The 17841-nt window shown below is 41.6% G+C and overlaps 1 protein-coding gene across 1 annotated transcript; it reads right to left on the bottom strand.

Annotated features, from left to right (window-relative positions):
• Positions 1 to 5326: 5326 nt before the first annotated feature.
• Positions 5327 to 10188, bottom strand: tent5aa (terminal nucleotidyltransferase 5Aa). The gene is made up of 2 exons (XM_019893103.1): positions 9086 to 10188; positions 5327 to 8709 (listed from the first exon to the last, which is right to left on the bottom strand). Exons 1-2 carry the CDS (start codon positions 9503 to 9505, stop codon positions 7930 to 7932), a joined length of 1200 nt encoding a protein of 399 aa, XP_019748662.1. The 5' UTR covers positions 9506 to 10188; the 3' UTR covers positions 5327 to 7929.
• Between the last annotated feature and the right edge of the window lie 7653 nt (positions 10189 to 17841).

The following is a 17841-nucleotide window of genomic DNA, read 5'->3' as shown; positions in this document are numbered from 1 at the left end:
TAGCGACCCCCCCCCCCCCTTTATAGGTATATGTACATGTGTATGAGTAAAATAAAATATTTATAAGGCCACATTTAATGGTATACATGCATGGAGAAGTAAATTTTGTAGTAATGAACATTTCTTAATGCTGTATACTAATAGATTTAAACATGTATAAGTTAGGTTAAGTTAGTGTATGAATAACAAAATACAGTAAACGTATACATGTAGTACTGTATATGTTGCTCGATGTGACTCGCTGTTGCGGACTTTTTGCGGACTTAAAAAATATATATATATATTTTTTAACCTGTATATATTAATTGGTCGCTACTTCGCGGATTTTCGTTTATCGCGGGTGGTTTTGGTCCCCATTAACCGCGATAAACGAGGGATTACTGTAAATGTATAGCACCAGCACCCTCTGCAACCCTTGTGAGGATAAAGCGGATCGGAAAATGGATGGATGGATGTATACCAGTGTGTGCATGTGTGTGTGTGTGTGTGTGTGTGTGTGTGTGTGTATACGTGTGTGTTGTTCAATTGTGTGTGTATATACGTGTGTGTTTATAAATATATATATTTTACACATCCATTTTCCAATTTATCTATCTATCTACCTGTGTGTGTGTGTGTGTGTGTGTGTGTGTGTGTGTGTGCGTGCGTGCATGCATGCGTGCGTGCGTGCGTGTGTGTGTACAGCATGGAAAACTGGGGGAAATGTGTGAAAAAATGTGCTCATTATATGTATATTGCAGTCCGGCTCACCGAGAATTCACCAGAATGTTCAGGTTACTCAAACCAGGCCTGTCTGTAACAGTCGTTCCCGATGCCCTACTTGCAAGTTGTACGACTTACATAAAATAAAGCCTCTAACCTCATTGACCTTAATCTCTGAGATAAGATCATCTTACAAACTCCCCGCACCTTGTCCACAGGCCCACCTCTGGTGTTTAGTCGCCTTCTCCATCTTTCACCTTTCACCCCCTACCTCATCATCAAATTATTCAGCTCGTTTGAGGAACTTATTATTATTAGTTATTTATTTTTTTAACCACAAATAGTACAACCAAAGAGGGTGTTCTTTTTCGGGAATCCATAAATCATGAGACAAGAGTAAGAAAGATCTGATGTCATCCTTTCTTGCCGCACTTTATTTTTGTGTCCTTTTTTGTCTTTACATACAGGTCAACTCATGTTCCCACATACAAACACATAACTTTCCAAATTCAGCTCATTCATATTTAGGTCGACTGCTTGCATGATTAAAACAAAAAATAAAAAAACTAACTAAAATGTGAGCTTTTTAAAGGATCTTACTCCAAATGATGAAACTATAGAGTGAATGTGCGGTAATGTTTTTTTTGTTTTTTTTCATTACTGTTATCAAGAATAGTCGTCTGATGTGTGTCTGATGGTCTATGACCTGTCGCAGACATTCATTCGAACTTGATATCTTTATAATAGCTGTTAATAGATTGTAAATGTCATCCCACTGGAATGTGTTTACATGTTTGCTATCATACCGTCTGCACTTTCTTATCACTCTCCCTCAGCGAGAAATAAAAAGTAAGTATCCCAAAAAAAAAAAAAAAAAAAAAAATCCCAATTACTAAGACCACATTTAAAAATCCAAGTGGAACTTTGCCGGTCCAAACCCTGCCGTCAGTATGGTGAAGCCACTCTACAAACTCTAGTGTCCCCATAAAAACTTTGATCTGGAAAATATTTTTCACTCCAGTTGGGAGGAAAAACAACAAGAAATCCCAAGAAGAAGGTCACTCTCCAACCCCTGCAGTGGAAAAGACATCAGAGAATAGCCCAGCTCTCAGACAATCAGCAAGGACAAACTGGAGGATAAATGAAAAGCATCTAAGCTATGCAGCTATCCTGCTCACTCAAAGGTAAAACAGATAATTATACAGGGATTCACTCTGTGGTCTGTTTTAGCTCTCACCCTCCTCCTGCCAGCTCTTAGATGCACGTCAGTGTGGTCTTTCACAAACCAGACAACTGGAAAGTTAAAATCACAGCCCCTTCAAATTAGAAGGGATTTGTTTGATGCGCCATCTCAAATTAAGCAGTTTTGGATCCAGGCCGTTTGGTGCTGCTGTTCCTATCATCTGACTTTAGAATTAACCGCCAATGAGAAGGGATCCTGATGTGAGAATACAGTAAGTTATGTTGTGCTTCAAAGCAGAATGGGAGACAAACGTCTGTAAATATAAAAAACTTTGTTGCGAAAATTGTAATGCACTGTTTAACATGACATATATTCATAAATACAATTACAGTCCATTTAAGATTTCAAGGGAACGAACCATTTGGGGTTGCACAGCCATCACCCATCATAGATAGGTAGGTACATTTTGTCAAATCTTAAAGGGAGAAAGAGAGACCACCTTTCAGCTGTGAGAGCTGTCGGATGTCACGCATGAGTGACACATGATGTTGCTGCACTGACACCAAGAATGCTTTTTCTCGGATAATTCTATATCTAAGCCATAATCACATGCATTTTAAGGTTGTGAGGGAAGCCTTTATAAAGCAAAACCAAAATAAGGGATGGGAGACAATGTGGCCTTTTCTTTGCAATTTGGAACACACATTTTTCCTACTCTGGAATACTATTATGATAATGTACTGTACACGAGCCAATACAATGCGACCTTAAAATTCCTGCGCCCTTGCTCAGAACGGTGGCTATCAAAAGATAAACGGTTGGCACGCATAGTATTTTTTTTTTCCTTTGGCCGTCTTTTTTTTTTCTTGCAGTTTGCAACACTAAAAGAGAAGGGTTTAATGTTTAATCACCTCCACATATTGCATACGCAGCGCACAAAAAATTGCTGGATAACTAGTTTTGAAATCAGAAGTCATGAATAATGACTTGTTTAAACATCGTTTATGTTAATGTGATAAGGAGTTTGCTAACGAGAAAATGCTTGCAATGTCTTGGATTATTATGCATGACAGATGACAATTTGAAATTTAGATTCCGATTTAACTAGCATCGTCGAAGTTGACATGCTTGATTTGCTTTCACGGGCTACATAAAATGATGTGGCGGGCCAGATCTGGCCCCCGGGCCTTGACTTTCAAATCCATGATCTAGGAGAAATTCTAATGTGACATGTGGGACCGTCGGCTTTATTGTCAAGAGTTTATTTCAATCTGACAACCATTAGCCAGTTAGGCTCTGGTCCATATGGGCCTGAGACCCGATTGTCAATGCACTGTTGTTGGTCTATGACTGGGATGCTATTCAAAGACAGACTTTGATGAGCAGGCAGAGATAGTCCTTGTAAAAGAGCATGAAAGTCTTTTTTTTGATCTGTGGATGCAAATTTGCTCGCATTCGGTTTCAGATCTGTCTTGCAGGAGACGGCTACTTCTGGATGGGTTTCTACTTGGGCCTGCTGGGCCCATCAGGCCCCCGCAACAGCGAACCAATTGAAAAAGCTGCTGAATGGCGGAGTCAGTGAAAAGAGACACTCTTCCTCCTTGTTTTTGATGTGAAAAGTTTGGATGCATTTAGAAATTCCATGCACACCACAGCTATCTTTCTGCCATATAGAAACATAAATATACGTTTGGCTCCACTGGCAAGTGGCCTATCGCTCCCCTCACATGTGACCTAAAACATCTCAAATGTCAGCAAAAGGATTCATCATGCTGGCAAAAACGGTTTTATTGGAGTGAAAGAACATACATTTTTTACGGCCTTATTAAAATGTTTTACTTTTAAAACATCTCCGTATAAATTTTATTAGTTTTACGTTGGCCCACCCTAAAACATTTCCATTTTCCAAACAAGAAAGCGAATCTCGCTCACAGAGACACACAGCTTGAACCTCAGCCTGAGTCGAATCATTTTGAATGGAAATGTGTTTTTTTTTCTTTTTTTTATTTGTTCGTGCGCCTGTTCATTTAAAGGTTTTTAGCAAATCTGCGTCATACTTTCAGATTCACTCGAATGGTATTTTTATTTGTGCTTCCATAAAATACCGTTTAACAAGCAGAACGGTTTATCCTGTGTCTAAGGGTGACCGTGCGAGATGGTGAGTCCATCCTGGATTCATCATCAGTCAATCACGGGGCTGACAAATAGACGTCCACTCACAATCCTCTTCACATTCACCTCATCAGGCAATTTAGAGTCTTCATTCTACCTAATATGGGAGCCCGTGTACCTGTCGACAGCTCATTTAAGCACAGAGAGCAATGCTTGAGAAAAAAAAAAAAAGTAAAGAGAATTTTGAGTAGCTTTCTTTTATTTTCCGTACAAGACCCATTTTGGGATGGGATATTGAGGATATATATATTTGATTCGATAAGTAAATAATTGATTGATAGAATACTGGATGTCGACTGTGGAACAACTGAAAAGAATCAAGATTTAATTACAGATTCAAACCTCTCAGATGAAACTATGATTTTAAACTGTAGAGTGAGAAGTTGTGGTTGCGCTATTAATGGTGGGAGGGGATGGCGGGGAATGTGTGTATTTTTTTTTTTCCGTTCCACTGTAAAAGGACCTATAGCCACGAGAGTAAAAGATCTTGACTAAATCTAAATAAACTCCAAATTTGGGCTTTTTACAAAATTTTATTTATTTCCTCCTTTTGTTTCTCCTGTATTCAGTCAAATTTTCTGCTGTATTTCTCTGACTTAATCATCAAGTCTTTCTGTCATGTTATTTTACAACCTACCCCAAAGTGCATACGAATGGAAAAGCTAATCTAAATATAAAACAGCCATTTGTACCATTTGTTGCGTATTCTGACATTCTGATTCAAGTAATAAAAAAAAACGTATAACCTGACAGTGGACACATATTCAACATCAATTCAGCATAGAATGACGGTAATAAATAGATTATTGAAACGATCCAAATAATTGACAGATGATATTTGATGATACATCTGCATGACGGTCGAGACGTACATTTGGACTCTAATGGAGATGCAAAAGAATAATGCCTCTTTTGTACGGACCTGTCCAGCTCTTTAAGATTGATGGTACGATATCCCATAGATTTGTTTGGTGAATTCCTAAAGAAATTCCACATCTATGCAATAGGGTCAGCCAGTGAGTGCAGTTGCACAAGATGGATTGTGGTGGTTGCTTACAAGGACCCTTTTGAGACACTTCAAGACTTCAGGTAATTCATCTCCATGGAGACTTGCTTTGAATGCAATTGCAATAAGATTAATGACATGCAACCTTCATTTCTGTGTTATTTTGGCAATTGAGGTTGATACCTTTGACTTTGTTCAGTGAAAACAACCATCGTTTAAAGTTTAGGGGTTTCAAGGGGCAAAGTCTGGACACGAGGCATCAGTCTGATCTGCATAAATTTTATTGATGAAAACATTGTTGAATTTGGACCCATCGGACACAAAACATAAAATATATCCACATAAATCCAATCACAGATTTAAAAGCGCTGCAACATATGCAGTCTCTGATACATCTCTTTATGTATACATATATATATTTAATTTTTTTTTTAAAAACTCATAAAATATACACATACAAGACAAGGATCTTTAGTTTCGTTTCCCATGTGTGTTCTGCAAAAGACTGCGTCATGATGAACATGTTTTAGCCAACGCATACAGGACATTGCCGTAATCCACAATCTCTACCTCATAGGCACAATCACTACTGGACAGGCAGACTGGAGCTAGCAAGCTAGTCAGCTGGCAACATGAGTAAAAAAAAAGGCAATACAATGCCTGCATAAGCCGAAGTTTTACCATCGAAGACAATCACTGACGAAAAGAACGAAATGTAAAATGGCATCCGGCAGAATGACAAATAACTTCATATATATATATATATATATATATATATATAACAGGAGGAAAAGGCTGCAGGCTGCAACAGAAGTGATATGGCAATGCTGGAGCTTGTATTCATATATGTACAAAGTTGTTTTCTAATGCAGAAGAATGAAGCAGTCACAACATTAAATAAGCCGTAGCACCACAAGTGTAACACTTTTCAACTCAAACATCTGATGAATCTGTCGGGATTTCCTCTGTTTCTATGAGATTTTCTTTTCTTTTTTTTTCTTTCAAAAAAAAATCTGAAAATAAAAGTTGCGCAATGTTTTTGGTCTCCCCCGACCCCCTCCACACACACACACAAACAAAAATACAAGAAGAAGCAACATGTAATTAAATTGTGATCCAGTTTGCACAATGAAGCATAGTAGCCCTAGAGATAAACCCCATCACCAGCTGCACCTATCTCTCCCGACTGGTTCCTTCCTGCTACAGCTCCTACGCCATCATTTTTTTTTCCCGTCTGCCTTTTTTGCTGCCATCTAAAACGAAACACAATCTATTGCTACACACCGATTTTCTATACTCAAACGAATGGCTTTAATCAATGTACATGCTACCACAGTGGATCGCCAAAGTATTTGGCAGCACATTTTTTGGGAGCCCTCAAGAGAGCATCTGCAGAGGCAAACCCAGCTGGAGTGCTTGAGCAGCAGCTGAGGAATTCCCTGTCAGGGTGCTACAGCAAATAGTGTCTCATCATCTGAGGTGTCACGGCAAATTTTCTTCAAGCGGTCGCTCTGTCTGACTCTGAACGCAGCCTCTGCTCTCTTTCCGTTGCTTTTTAGCACCGCAAAGGAGTCTGTCGTCATTGCCGTTGGTTTGTTTTAGGTTAAGAACGACACAAAATGCTACCGACAGTATGTCATTTTTTTGTGGACCCTGGAACGTGAGCCAAGACAGAACTAAATCCATTATACTGTACATGCTGATGACGGAAACTTGACCACTTTCTCTTGATTCCAACAATAATATCATATACGAAAGGAATTAGTGCACACCCTGAACATATAGGATGGCTTATGTGCATATTAGCATATGCTATCAAAGTGGCTATTGACCTCTGACCTGTGTGAACTCTGACTACAATTGTACTTTTTCCCAGGTGATAAAAGATCCTCCCTTTTCCCACAAAACACACAGATGACATTTAGTTAAGGTTTTCTGATGATAATACGGCTCTTGTCAACTGCTCCCATGAGTGACAATACAAATGAGATGCATAATAAATGACAATGTGGTTTAGGAATATACTTAATTCTGATACTGTAAATATAATCTCTGCTCGACATTTTGCTGCTACTTTCATGCAAAATACCAGTCATGCTCTTGACTTGCAAATACCACTCTATGCACTGTCTGTCTCGTGTGCTACACGAAAAAAAGTCAATTCACACAATATATGGCCTGCTCTTTCTTTTTTCTGCCCACTGAAAGGCGATAGGCACTTTAACACAAACGTTCACATATACATATAGACAGAGCTTTTGCTTAACTCCCTTTGGGGAAAACAAAAAACAGGGTTTTAATGTAAGAAACAAACAAATATCTTTGGTCTGTAACAACCACATTTATACCCAAATGAAAATGAGATGCTGGTTGAATAACCAAAGTCATCCAAATAGCAGCTTCCCCACCGTAGCTGATATCGAGCACAATATCGCATGCTCTATTAGAGTGCCCTGGAGATTTTTTCCCCCCCATCTGAGAAGTGGTGGGACAGGGGTGGGGTTGGCGAGTGGGGTTTTGTTCACCCCAATGACCTGGGCTCGAGTTGCTGTCATGTCAATGTGCACCGATGCAGATTATGCTGTTCACTTCTTGATTGAGTGACAGGTCTGCCGATTGCATTTGCAAAAGTCCCACTTTTAATATAGGAAAAAGACGGGGGTTGGTATTTCAAGAAACGTGAGCTATTCACATTGGCTGAAAGTCGACTGTTTTGTTATCTATCATTCATACTCAACGTATGAACAAAAACACAAGCTTTGATGCAAAACATTTTTTAAAAAAAGACGCCCTTTTCCGTGGCGGCAACTGTGCTTCTGTTCATACAAAGCAACCGCCACCTCCTCCTTCTACACTCTGGGCTGGTTCAGTTACAGGGCAGCCAGGTGGAGTAGGCAGGCTGCTGGCAGGCAAACACCGGCTGTACCTGTGCTATGTAGTAGTTACTGAAGTTACCGTCTGCCACGTAAGGCGCAGGTTGGTAGTAACAGGTGACATTGGCCACGTTGGGAATGACATTCTGCTCAGCCAGAACACGCACTGCCAGCATGGCGATGAGCCCTAAGGTTTGTCGCCTCTCGTGTCCCATGAGGCACACCGTGCTCTCATTCACCACGCTGTGGAGCGTCATCAGGTAGTCGTACTTGCGGTCCTCCAGGCCCACAAAGTGGTTTTGAAGGTAGGACTCCAGCTTGCGCCGCTGCTCGCCGATGTCTGGGAAGTCGATGAAGAAGCGGGAGCACATGTAACGCTGCAGGGACTTCATCTCAGACTCGGATGCGGCCTGGAAGCCCCTCACCAGCAGGTGACAGTACTTCAGCAGACCGCCACCTCGGATCTCCTCCGGGTTGCGGGTGCAGATGATCTTGTGACGTAGGTGATCCAGGGCCTCGCCGAAGTCGCCGTACACGCTCTCGCCCATAATGGTAGGGTGGAAAGTTGCGGTCATAGCGTTCTGGGAGCACTCATAGAAGAGCAGCAGGGAGTCCAGCTTGATCTGGAAAGAGTCCACGCTGAACTCAAACTGTCGCCGAAGAGAGTCCACGAACTTCAGCTCCACATTCTTGCCCCGATTGTTGGAAAGGGAAATGAGGCTCCAGCGGTCCGAGTCGTTACACACCTTCACCATCTTCTGCACGTAGGCTTCCTGCAAGAGGCGAAACATTCATGAGAAAGATATGATAACAAACGGCGTCTGGAATATTGTAAACATGTTTTCAAAGATAAGTTGGGTTTGGCTCTGCAAAATGGTTGTCATTAAAGCTCCTGTTCTGAACCCGATAATTACAACCAAAGATTGTGCTGGGATATGAGATCTCCTGTAGCTGGCTGAGTTCAGGTTCCCTTCCAAAGTGGTTTAACTTAATCCTCTTGGGCTTCCTTTACTATTGCCAGGCTAATCTAATTGCACATTAAGTGTGAGCACAATGACCGTTAACCCAAATTGTCACAAATGCAATTAAATGTGGCCACACCAAAACTAAACAAACATAATTCTAAAAGGTATGTTTGTGTCGACCTACCTTTAACGTTAAAGGGGTAATCCTCTCTTTATTCACACAGTCGGGTAAAAAGTCCAGGAGACAGTCCAGAACAATGTCCTTAACAACCTGGAAGTCCCTTTCTCCTTTCATATCTGCGCAAAATATGAGATCGAGATCCTTGAAACCCAGTCCGCTATCTTCGTGCAGTATGTGGCTGGCTGCAGAACCGTTTAACCGAACGTCGCGGACGTGGATTTGTTTCTCCTCCATCCTGCTGCGTACCACTTTGACAATCTGCCGGGGCTGCATCTCCAGCGTGGGGAAGTTTCCCCGTCCGTGGATCGGGATGGTCTCCGTCAGTATGGCGTCCAAACGCTGCACTTGCTCCCAGCTCAGCACACTGACGCTTTCAGTTTCAGAAAGACGGCTGCCGGCCGAGCTACTATCGCTCTCTGACATGCTGATGCTGGAAAAGTCCCGAGTTATTCAAGTCAAGAACAAGTGTCAAAATTGGAGCGAATGCGTATTTACGCACGGATTCAGTTTCGTGGAGTAACTTCAACGTGATGTAAATCGAATCTCAACATGTCACTAATGATAATAATAATAATAAAAGAAGTTCAACTTGATGGCGAGACAAAAAAAAAGAAAAAAAAGAGTAGATAATGGCGACTCAACGCAACAAGTGAGTTTCAAAATCCCAAAGGCACAGCTGCAGACTTGATGGTTGCACTGAAGAGGAAGTGCAGCCAGTCAAGACGACAGACGCGTGGAAAGTGAAGCCTGTAATAACTTTGTGCTTCACAAACGTTCACTCCAATGCTGCTATGAATGTGTCCGAGACGTGCACATCACAGTCTTTGAAGGTGCTGCATGATCCAGGAGGTGGCTGCTTTTCCGGCTCCATCGCTCAAAGGCACGCCTATGATTTGATGAATTTGCATGAAAAAAAAAAAACTGCTGCTCGATTCACACTTTGGCACAGTCCTCCCTCTGACAATCAACCCGTCGCAAGAAGAAACTTTTGGGCGTCTTTACACATTTTTAATCTCTTCTCCCGCTTCCAAGAAATATTGCTCTTAAAAGCAACACGTGCGCGTACCAGGTCCAACTTGCTTTCCTCGAGTCGATTAGATGCCATATATTATTCCACTGGTGGGGAGGTTAACTGTTACCTGCCCACTTCACATGCTGAATCCCTGTGGAAGAGCCAGAATGTCCCACCCCCCACAGCAAGTCTGCAGCACATCACAAACACTGACATACATTAGAGGGCAGTTGCCTACTTAAAAATCAGAATTCAGATCTAACAATGTATGCATTTCAGTACAAAATGATCACTTCCACTCCACCCCCCTGAGAACACTTAGTTGTTGCTTAAATTGTATTTAACCATAATGTGGGCAAATGTGTGTGGGTGGGAGGAAATGAACAGAAAATACATAGCTGCACATCACAGAGGGTTGAACGAAACACTGAACACACAAATGTTGCCATATCGCCTCCTATAGGCTGTTTTGTGACTTAACACAAAACTGTACTGTATATGAGTACAGTACCAAAAGTGACCGTGAAAGAACTGAATCCAGATAGATAGATAGATAGATAGATAGATAGATAGATAGATAGATAGTGTCGGTGTAAATGTCATGAACCAGCTCTGTCAGGGCTGGGCAGCTCTATTTGGCAGCATGAAACTCTGCGTCACTAACAGCCACTCAAATCTCTAAAGCCTGATTATCCCATTTACTTAACTTCTGCTGCTGTGTTACTCTCCTGTATGTTCTTTGTTAACACTGAAATAAAGTACTGTATCAGGTTCTATCCTAGGTCTACTCTGACCATTTCTATAGGGAGTATTATTCATAAAAGACAAAAAAAATGGAATGGTTGACTGTTTCGATACATTAAAGCAGGGGTGTCCCAACTCGGTCCTCAAGGGCCGCTGTCCTGCCTGTTTTCCAGCTTTCCAAGGAGCAACGCACCTGATTCAAATAATAAGGAATGTTCTAATGCTGCTGCAGAGCTGGCTGATGAGTTGATCATTTGAATCAGGTGTGTTGCAGCTGGGAGAGATGGAAAATAGGCAGGACAGCAGCCCTCCAGGGCCGGAGCCGGACATGCCTGCATTTAGGCCCATGACTCACAGTAGTGCTAACTAGATAGTGACCCAGGAGTGGATTTTCACTCTTGTCCCATTCAACTTTCCCACCGAAAGAAAATCCAGTGCAGCCCAGTCCCTGACCATCGTAAAGAAAAAAAATCTGTCCTGTGCTGCTCCTGTTCAGAATGACTCTCACTTCGGTATCGCTCATATTTGGAGGTCAGGAACAATTTTTTAAAAAAGTGCAAGTTGCATTTTACTCATTGAACAGTTTGCCACCACTCTTCTCCTCATACACTGTTCAAGAGGTTATTTATTTTATTTTATTTTTTTTAATATTGATCCCATCCACTCCTGTGAATTTTTTATCCTGTATCATCCCAATCGCATGATTAAAGATACATTTGAATCACATCTCGTGGGAATCCCGTGGGATTCTATAAAAAACATAAAAAAAAAAAACTAAAAAAACGCCAGCCTCTAGTGCTGACCCACGACCACCAATAGGACATATAACTGTGACATCCCATGACCGGGTGGCGAAACAAAGCTTTCTCAGATGGCACACCTAAGAAACAAACTTTTACTTATCATTTGAAGAAGGCAGAGCCATTGAGAAAAGAGTGGAAATGACCTGAAAGATATTACATGCGATAAATTGTTTCAAAGGAAGACAAAATAGATTGTCATTTACATCTCAACGGGTTGAGTTAAAATTGAGTACTGTAGGTAATTCCAAACATTGCTATCATGATCAGTGAGGGACTGACTCCAACCAGGCAGTCTTGGGATCGTCTCTGTACAACTATTTAAAGCTTCCACATTCTCATTCTTCTCATCTACAAGTACGCTGCATGGATTAATTTCTTTATTTAGGAGAAAATTAAGAACAAAGTCATCCTCAGGCATACCACATAAAGTATTCTTTTTTTCTTAATTTCTTCCTAAATAAACAAATGAATCAACCCCAAAGTCAATTCAGGACAGCAGTGGCCATCCACTTTTCTGCCGTGCAAAAGTACCCGGTGCCTATTATTTCCAAAATGACAAACTTCTGTTTTCTTCTCTTTCTTTCCTTCAGACAGAAATCACACAACTTTGAAATTGCATTTCCCAACTGGAAATGTGCATGGAACTATTAATCAGCTACAATGGATAGAGCGCAACTTAGTCAATGTCTTTCGCATGTGTGGACAGATGCTCGCTCCGAATTGGATCTTCCCTCGATTTCATGAAGCAGAAGCCCACTGAACGGTAAATTGTAAGTCATCAAAAACAGATACATCATATGTAATACGCATAAAACACATTTTGATAAATACAATGCATCCCATGTTGGAGCCCATTGAAATATTTGCATGGAATTATGTCACTCATTGAAATGGTAGGAAGTATGAACAGGATATCCAATGTTCCCTTCGGGGATGTGTTAATGTCTTTCCTTGTCATGGGCGGGCTGTGGCCAAAACCACAGTTTATTTGATGATTGGCCTTCACTTGTATACCAGTGAATTGTCATGCACACACATTGGGACATAAAGCAATGACCTCTGATGACACTATAAGAAACTTAACAATATACTTAATGTTGTCTTGGAGATTGACTGGCAACCAGTCCAGGGTGTACTCCACCATTGTGATTATAGTTGACGTACACATTTGAAATGTTTTCATTCCTTGTATATAATGCAATACAACATTATACAGTGGTGCGTGGAGACGCGTGACTCCCCTGGAGTCAGATATATTAAAAAAATGAACCCAAAATACAAAACTAGCCTCGTTTTTTTATTTTTTACTTTCATTAAGTCGCTGATGGTGTAGTGGTACACTCACCTGACTTGTGTGCAGGCAGCATGGGATCTATTCCCAGTGATGGTGTAGATGTGGGTGTGAATGGTTGTTAGCCTCTATATGTGCCCTGAGACTGATTTGTGACCAGTTCAGGGTGTTACTCTGCTTTCCGCCTGAAGTCAGCTGGGATAGGCATCAGCAACTCCCGCAAACCTCTTCAGGATAAGCAGTGTTGAAAATGGAGGGATGGTTAATTCTTGCTCTGCAACTGAATGGTGACCAGTTCAGGGTGTAGTCCGCCTTTCGCCCGTAGTCAGCTGGTATCGGCTCCAGCACCCCCAACGATCCTGTTCAGGATGATTGGTGTTGTAAATGAATTAATGTTTTCAGTTTTAAATATGTTTCAATTGATTCCACATTGTTCGACAACGTGAGAGCAAGAAAAACTAAACTTAAATAATATTGAACTTAAGTTCAAGTTCATTGTTGTTGTTTTTTTTTTGCGGCTTTCTTTGTTTAAGTTGTAAAAAAAATTATCCCACTATTCAATGTTATGAGAGCTCTGGATGTCACGTGATTGATCCCCATGTGCAATTGTTTACGCAGCCATGCTGGCAGGACAGTAGCAGTGCTAGGCGAAGGATTTACAATGCAGTGCAGCGATAAAATTAGCGTTATATCAGTCAGCATGCCATCCATGTGAATTCACATCTCACTGAAAGGGACATAATGACACATATATGCAAGATGGACAGGTTGGATATTATGGACCCCTATCAAGCACCAGGAGTGCTTTTTACAACTATTCTGATGACAGATGGGGAAAACTACAATGGTGAGTCCTTGCGATCATCTGTAGAGCGCTTCTGCTGGGGACACCCTTATTCTGCTGGGGGACTTCAATGTTCATGTGGACAATCACGATCAGAACCTGAGCTATGCGCTGTTATTGTACTTCTGTGCTTATCATGGATTGTCTCTAAGAAACAAATGTTATGTTACGTTCCAACATAAGGGTGTCCATGTGCAGTTGGCATCAGGAAACCCTAGGCCGCAGTTCGATGATAGACTTTATGGTCAGTTCTTCAAACTTGCAGCTGCATGTCTTGGACACTTGGATTTCAGTTCTGTGGGTTCTTTGAACTACAAATAATCCCTAAAAATCAGACAACCATTGTGTCTATTAAAAAAAAGATGTATAAATGAGAACGCAAGCAACATGTCTATGAAAATTATGGTTGTGAATCTGTGAATGCAGACTGTTGATGAATTTCTGGTTAATTGCACCTGGATGATCTCAATTGTCCTTGGATGTTGTTGTTCCGATTAAAACTAAGGCCATTTCATGTCGACCTAAAAGACCTTGGAGGTGTTCTACGAGTGTAATGACTTTGAAATCAAAGTGAAGGAAAGCGGAGCGTAAGTGGGGAAAAATTAAACTCCACGTTCATTTCAACCTGTACAGACAATGTAAAAGCTATACAACGCTTTTCTGAAACCATCAGAACACCTCTCAATAGATAAGCGCAATGAATTCATCTGCTACTTTTGTGAAAAAGTACAATCTGTCAGATCAAAGGTCATCACAAACCAGCAAAATGACAAAATGATGCAGCACTTAAAGCCACTCAGGAATATTTAAATTCCACTGACAGAATTTGATGCAGTGGATCAAGCCACAAGAATAGATTTGATTCAGCGGTTGAAACCTTCAACTAGGTGTCTTGTCTCAATACCACCTGACTTTTTTAAAAGCATCAGTGCTAGTCTTACTGGATCTCATTGCAGCAATTGATCTAATTGATCATAAAATACTCTTGAACAGATTGGAAACTTGGGTGGGATAAAATGGAACAGTCCTAAAATGGTTTTGGCCCTACTTAGAGGAAAAGAGTGAATTTGTGACCATTTGAAGTTTTGAATCAGATCGAATGACCATGACATGTGGGGTCGCTCAAGGCGGTCTCAGTGCTCTTTCTATTTCCGTCATGTCAAGCACGGCGTACTTGAGTGTACTGCACTGCGGCCGCCCTGATTTGAATGCAAATGATGCCGCTATGACTGGGCGGAAGTCCATCCCACAATGGCGCACAAAGGTGCAAGCGCCCCATTACACCTAATTCTACTTGTGCAAAGTCTAGCGAAAATAACAAGAAAGAAAATGCCACCCATGCGCACAGTTAGACTGTGTTTTGCACAAGACTTGTGCTGGGAATGAAAATTGGGCCCATGGTGTGCTGACCTGCTAGTGTTCCCATCACACCACAAGCTACAAAACATTGGCTGAACAAGTAAACTAATTTAAGAGAGATTCATCCCTCAGAAGCCCAGGTGACTTGAACAGAGCAAAACCTAACTATGAACCTCCTGACTATAAAAAACAAAACAAACAGCAACAATAAAAAAACCTAATTACCCCACCAGGGAAGGCAACATTCTGGATCACTGATATACAATGCTGGAAGACTGATACCGCTCTGCGTAGCTTTAGATTTGTCTAATCACTGTTTAATCCACTTAATTCCAACATGCAGGCACAAACTTACATGTGCGAAACCTGAAGTGAACACAGTGAAGAAGTAGACCAAGAAGCAAAGCTGGCACGAAAATGACTGTTTGGACTGCACTGACTGGAGTGTCCTTCAAACTTCATCTGGCAGCTTGAACGACTATACAGACACTGTAACATCCTACATTAGTTTTTGTGAGGATGTGTGGCTAAGAGGGACTGTTATGTGCCATTGGTTTATGAATTGAAAAAAGATGTCATTTTGAGTGTGGCAGAGCAGAGGCGTGAAGATGAGGTTAATTAACAGAAAAAGATTGACAAAAATGTTGATTAAAGACGAGTGAAATAGAAAGGTGAGACAAACAAATACAAAAGGAAAACAAGCTTAAACAAAGGGTCACTGCAGCAGCCGAGGACTCCCTGGCGCGTGCGCCGTGTGTGTGACTCCAGTGTTTTATAGCTGATCCAACTGATGAGCAGATGAGCGCCAGCTGTTCAAGGTGAAGAGACAAGGAAAACAAGGAAAAACAAACCTTTACCGTAACAACGCCTTTCGAAGCAGCGATACAACACTGTACACATGTGCCTGAAACCAGCTGACAGAGGAAATTAACATTACCACGAAATGCTATGCAGAAAAGATAAAAGCTTTAACAAAAAAAAGTTCACTGCATCAGTGTTGAAAGACCTGCAACCAATCACAAACTCCAGGAGACCACTCCGCCGAAGTTGAGAACAGAGACTGGTTGACGACTTGAATATATTCAACTGCAGATTTGAAAAAGATACTTTCACAACCCAGCCCCACTCATCCCTACGACCAACAACCTCGAAGAGACCCCTAACTCCCTCCTCCACCTTGATGATTCACAAAAGACATGAGACGGCTCTTCAAGCAACAAAGGATGAAAAAGGCCTCGAGGCCGGATGGAATGTCCTTTCCTCCGTGAAAGTTGGTGCTGATCAGCTTGCCCCAATCTTCACGCAGATCTTCAACAGATCCTAGGAGCAATGTATGAAGCCCCCCCGCCCCCCACTTCAAACACTCAACTATAATCCCAGTCCCCAAGAAATCTGCAACATCATGACTCAACAACTACAGGCCTGACGCTACGTTACATCTTCAAGTTCAAGTTAACTAGTGTCAAATGTGCTCCATGTGCAACATACAGCACAGATGACATTTCATTCCTCTCAACCACAGGAGAGAGAGAAGCCGCGCCACCATCAAAAGAGCAGTTAATATAAAATGACAAAATAATACAATACATAAGACACAGACCATCGTGCAATCTCAACCACTTTTTCTGCATACACTTTGTTGTTTGAAGCAGTTATAGATGAAAGAGGAGCGAATCAAAGTGTCCTTTTCACCAGTGGATCAAAGACGCCATGCTGAAAATGTGCACACGTCTGTTTCAAGCTAAGTTTGAAAGCAACAAGAAGCTGTAGTGTCCATTGACGAAAAAGAGATTGGCTCACATCTCCTGTCCCATGTAAATCCGCTTCAATTCCAAGCCGCGACTCCCAGGTCCACATATGCATCGGTCCTCTGCGCTGACGCTCCTTTTGTTTCATCGTCGGCTCCACAAGTCATCCCTCCATCCAGCCGCAGACTGTCCAACAGCACCGACACTTCCGCTGAACAAAGCAGGGCTGTGAAAAATACTGCCCATTTCAGGTGCAAAAAACACAAGCGCCCCATGGCTGTCCAACAACAGCCGACATTCCCCCCGATCAAAATCAGTGCTGGTACACGTGTGCTGCCGAGAAGGCGCAGCCACCAAGCACAGATTCTTCTTCTTTGACGAATGTCGTGGCCATAAATGCTGAAAACAATCCGCATCAGGTCCACACGACGAAACAACACCACCGCGTGACAAAACAAAACACAAAAACAACAAAAAAAGCAAGGCTCTTGAAGAGCACTTGCTAACCTCTTGACTATGATTTCCTGTAGTTTTTGGTTCCACCACAAAGTCTTCTCTTCCCTTTTCCTGTCAGAAGACAATGCAATTCCCCTCCTGCCTTTCTCTGTTCACCTTGGCTGTGGTCTTTCAGTCTTATGTAAGGTCCTTTTGCTCACCGAGACCCTGTCTCAGCCGTGTCTCATGAAAAAGCGGCACAACACTCTTCCTCTCTAAAAGAAATATTGTCCTGAGATAATTTAGTGTCGTTGTACATAATCATTTTTATCATTTTCGGACCAAGCCATAACCACAACGACAAAAACCACCCTTCCTCTTATTTTACATTGAGCATGACAGATGAGAGACTTGATGTGTTGTGCGATCATGAGTCAGTGCTCAGCAATCAGCCAAGTCAAATTTTTACTCAGATCAGTTGGTGGTGCATGATTTGACCCAAAGTGAATAATATCTACTACCT

Source organism: Hippocampus comes, unplaced genomic scaffold, assembly GCF_001891065.2.
Source record: "Hippocampus comes isolate QL1 unplaced genomic scaffold, H_comes_QL1_v1.1 scaffold94, whole genome shotgun sequence".
Taxonomy (NCBI): domain Eukaryota; kingdom Metazoa; phylum Chordata; class Actinopteri; order Syngnathiformes; family Syngnathidae; genus Hippocampus; species Hippocampus comes.
The sequence above is the reverse complement of the archived record's forward strand: the minus strand, read 5'-3'. Positions and strand labels throughout refer to the sequence as shown.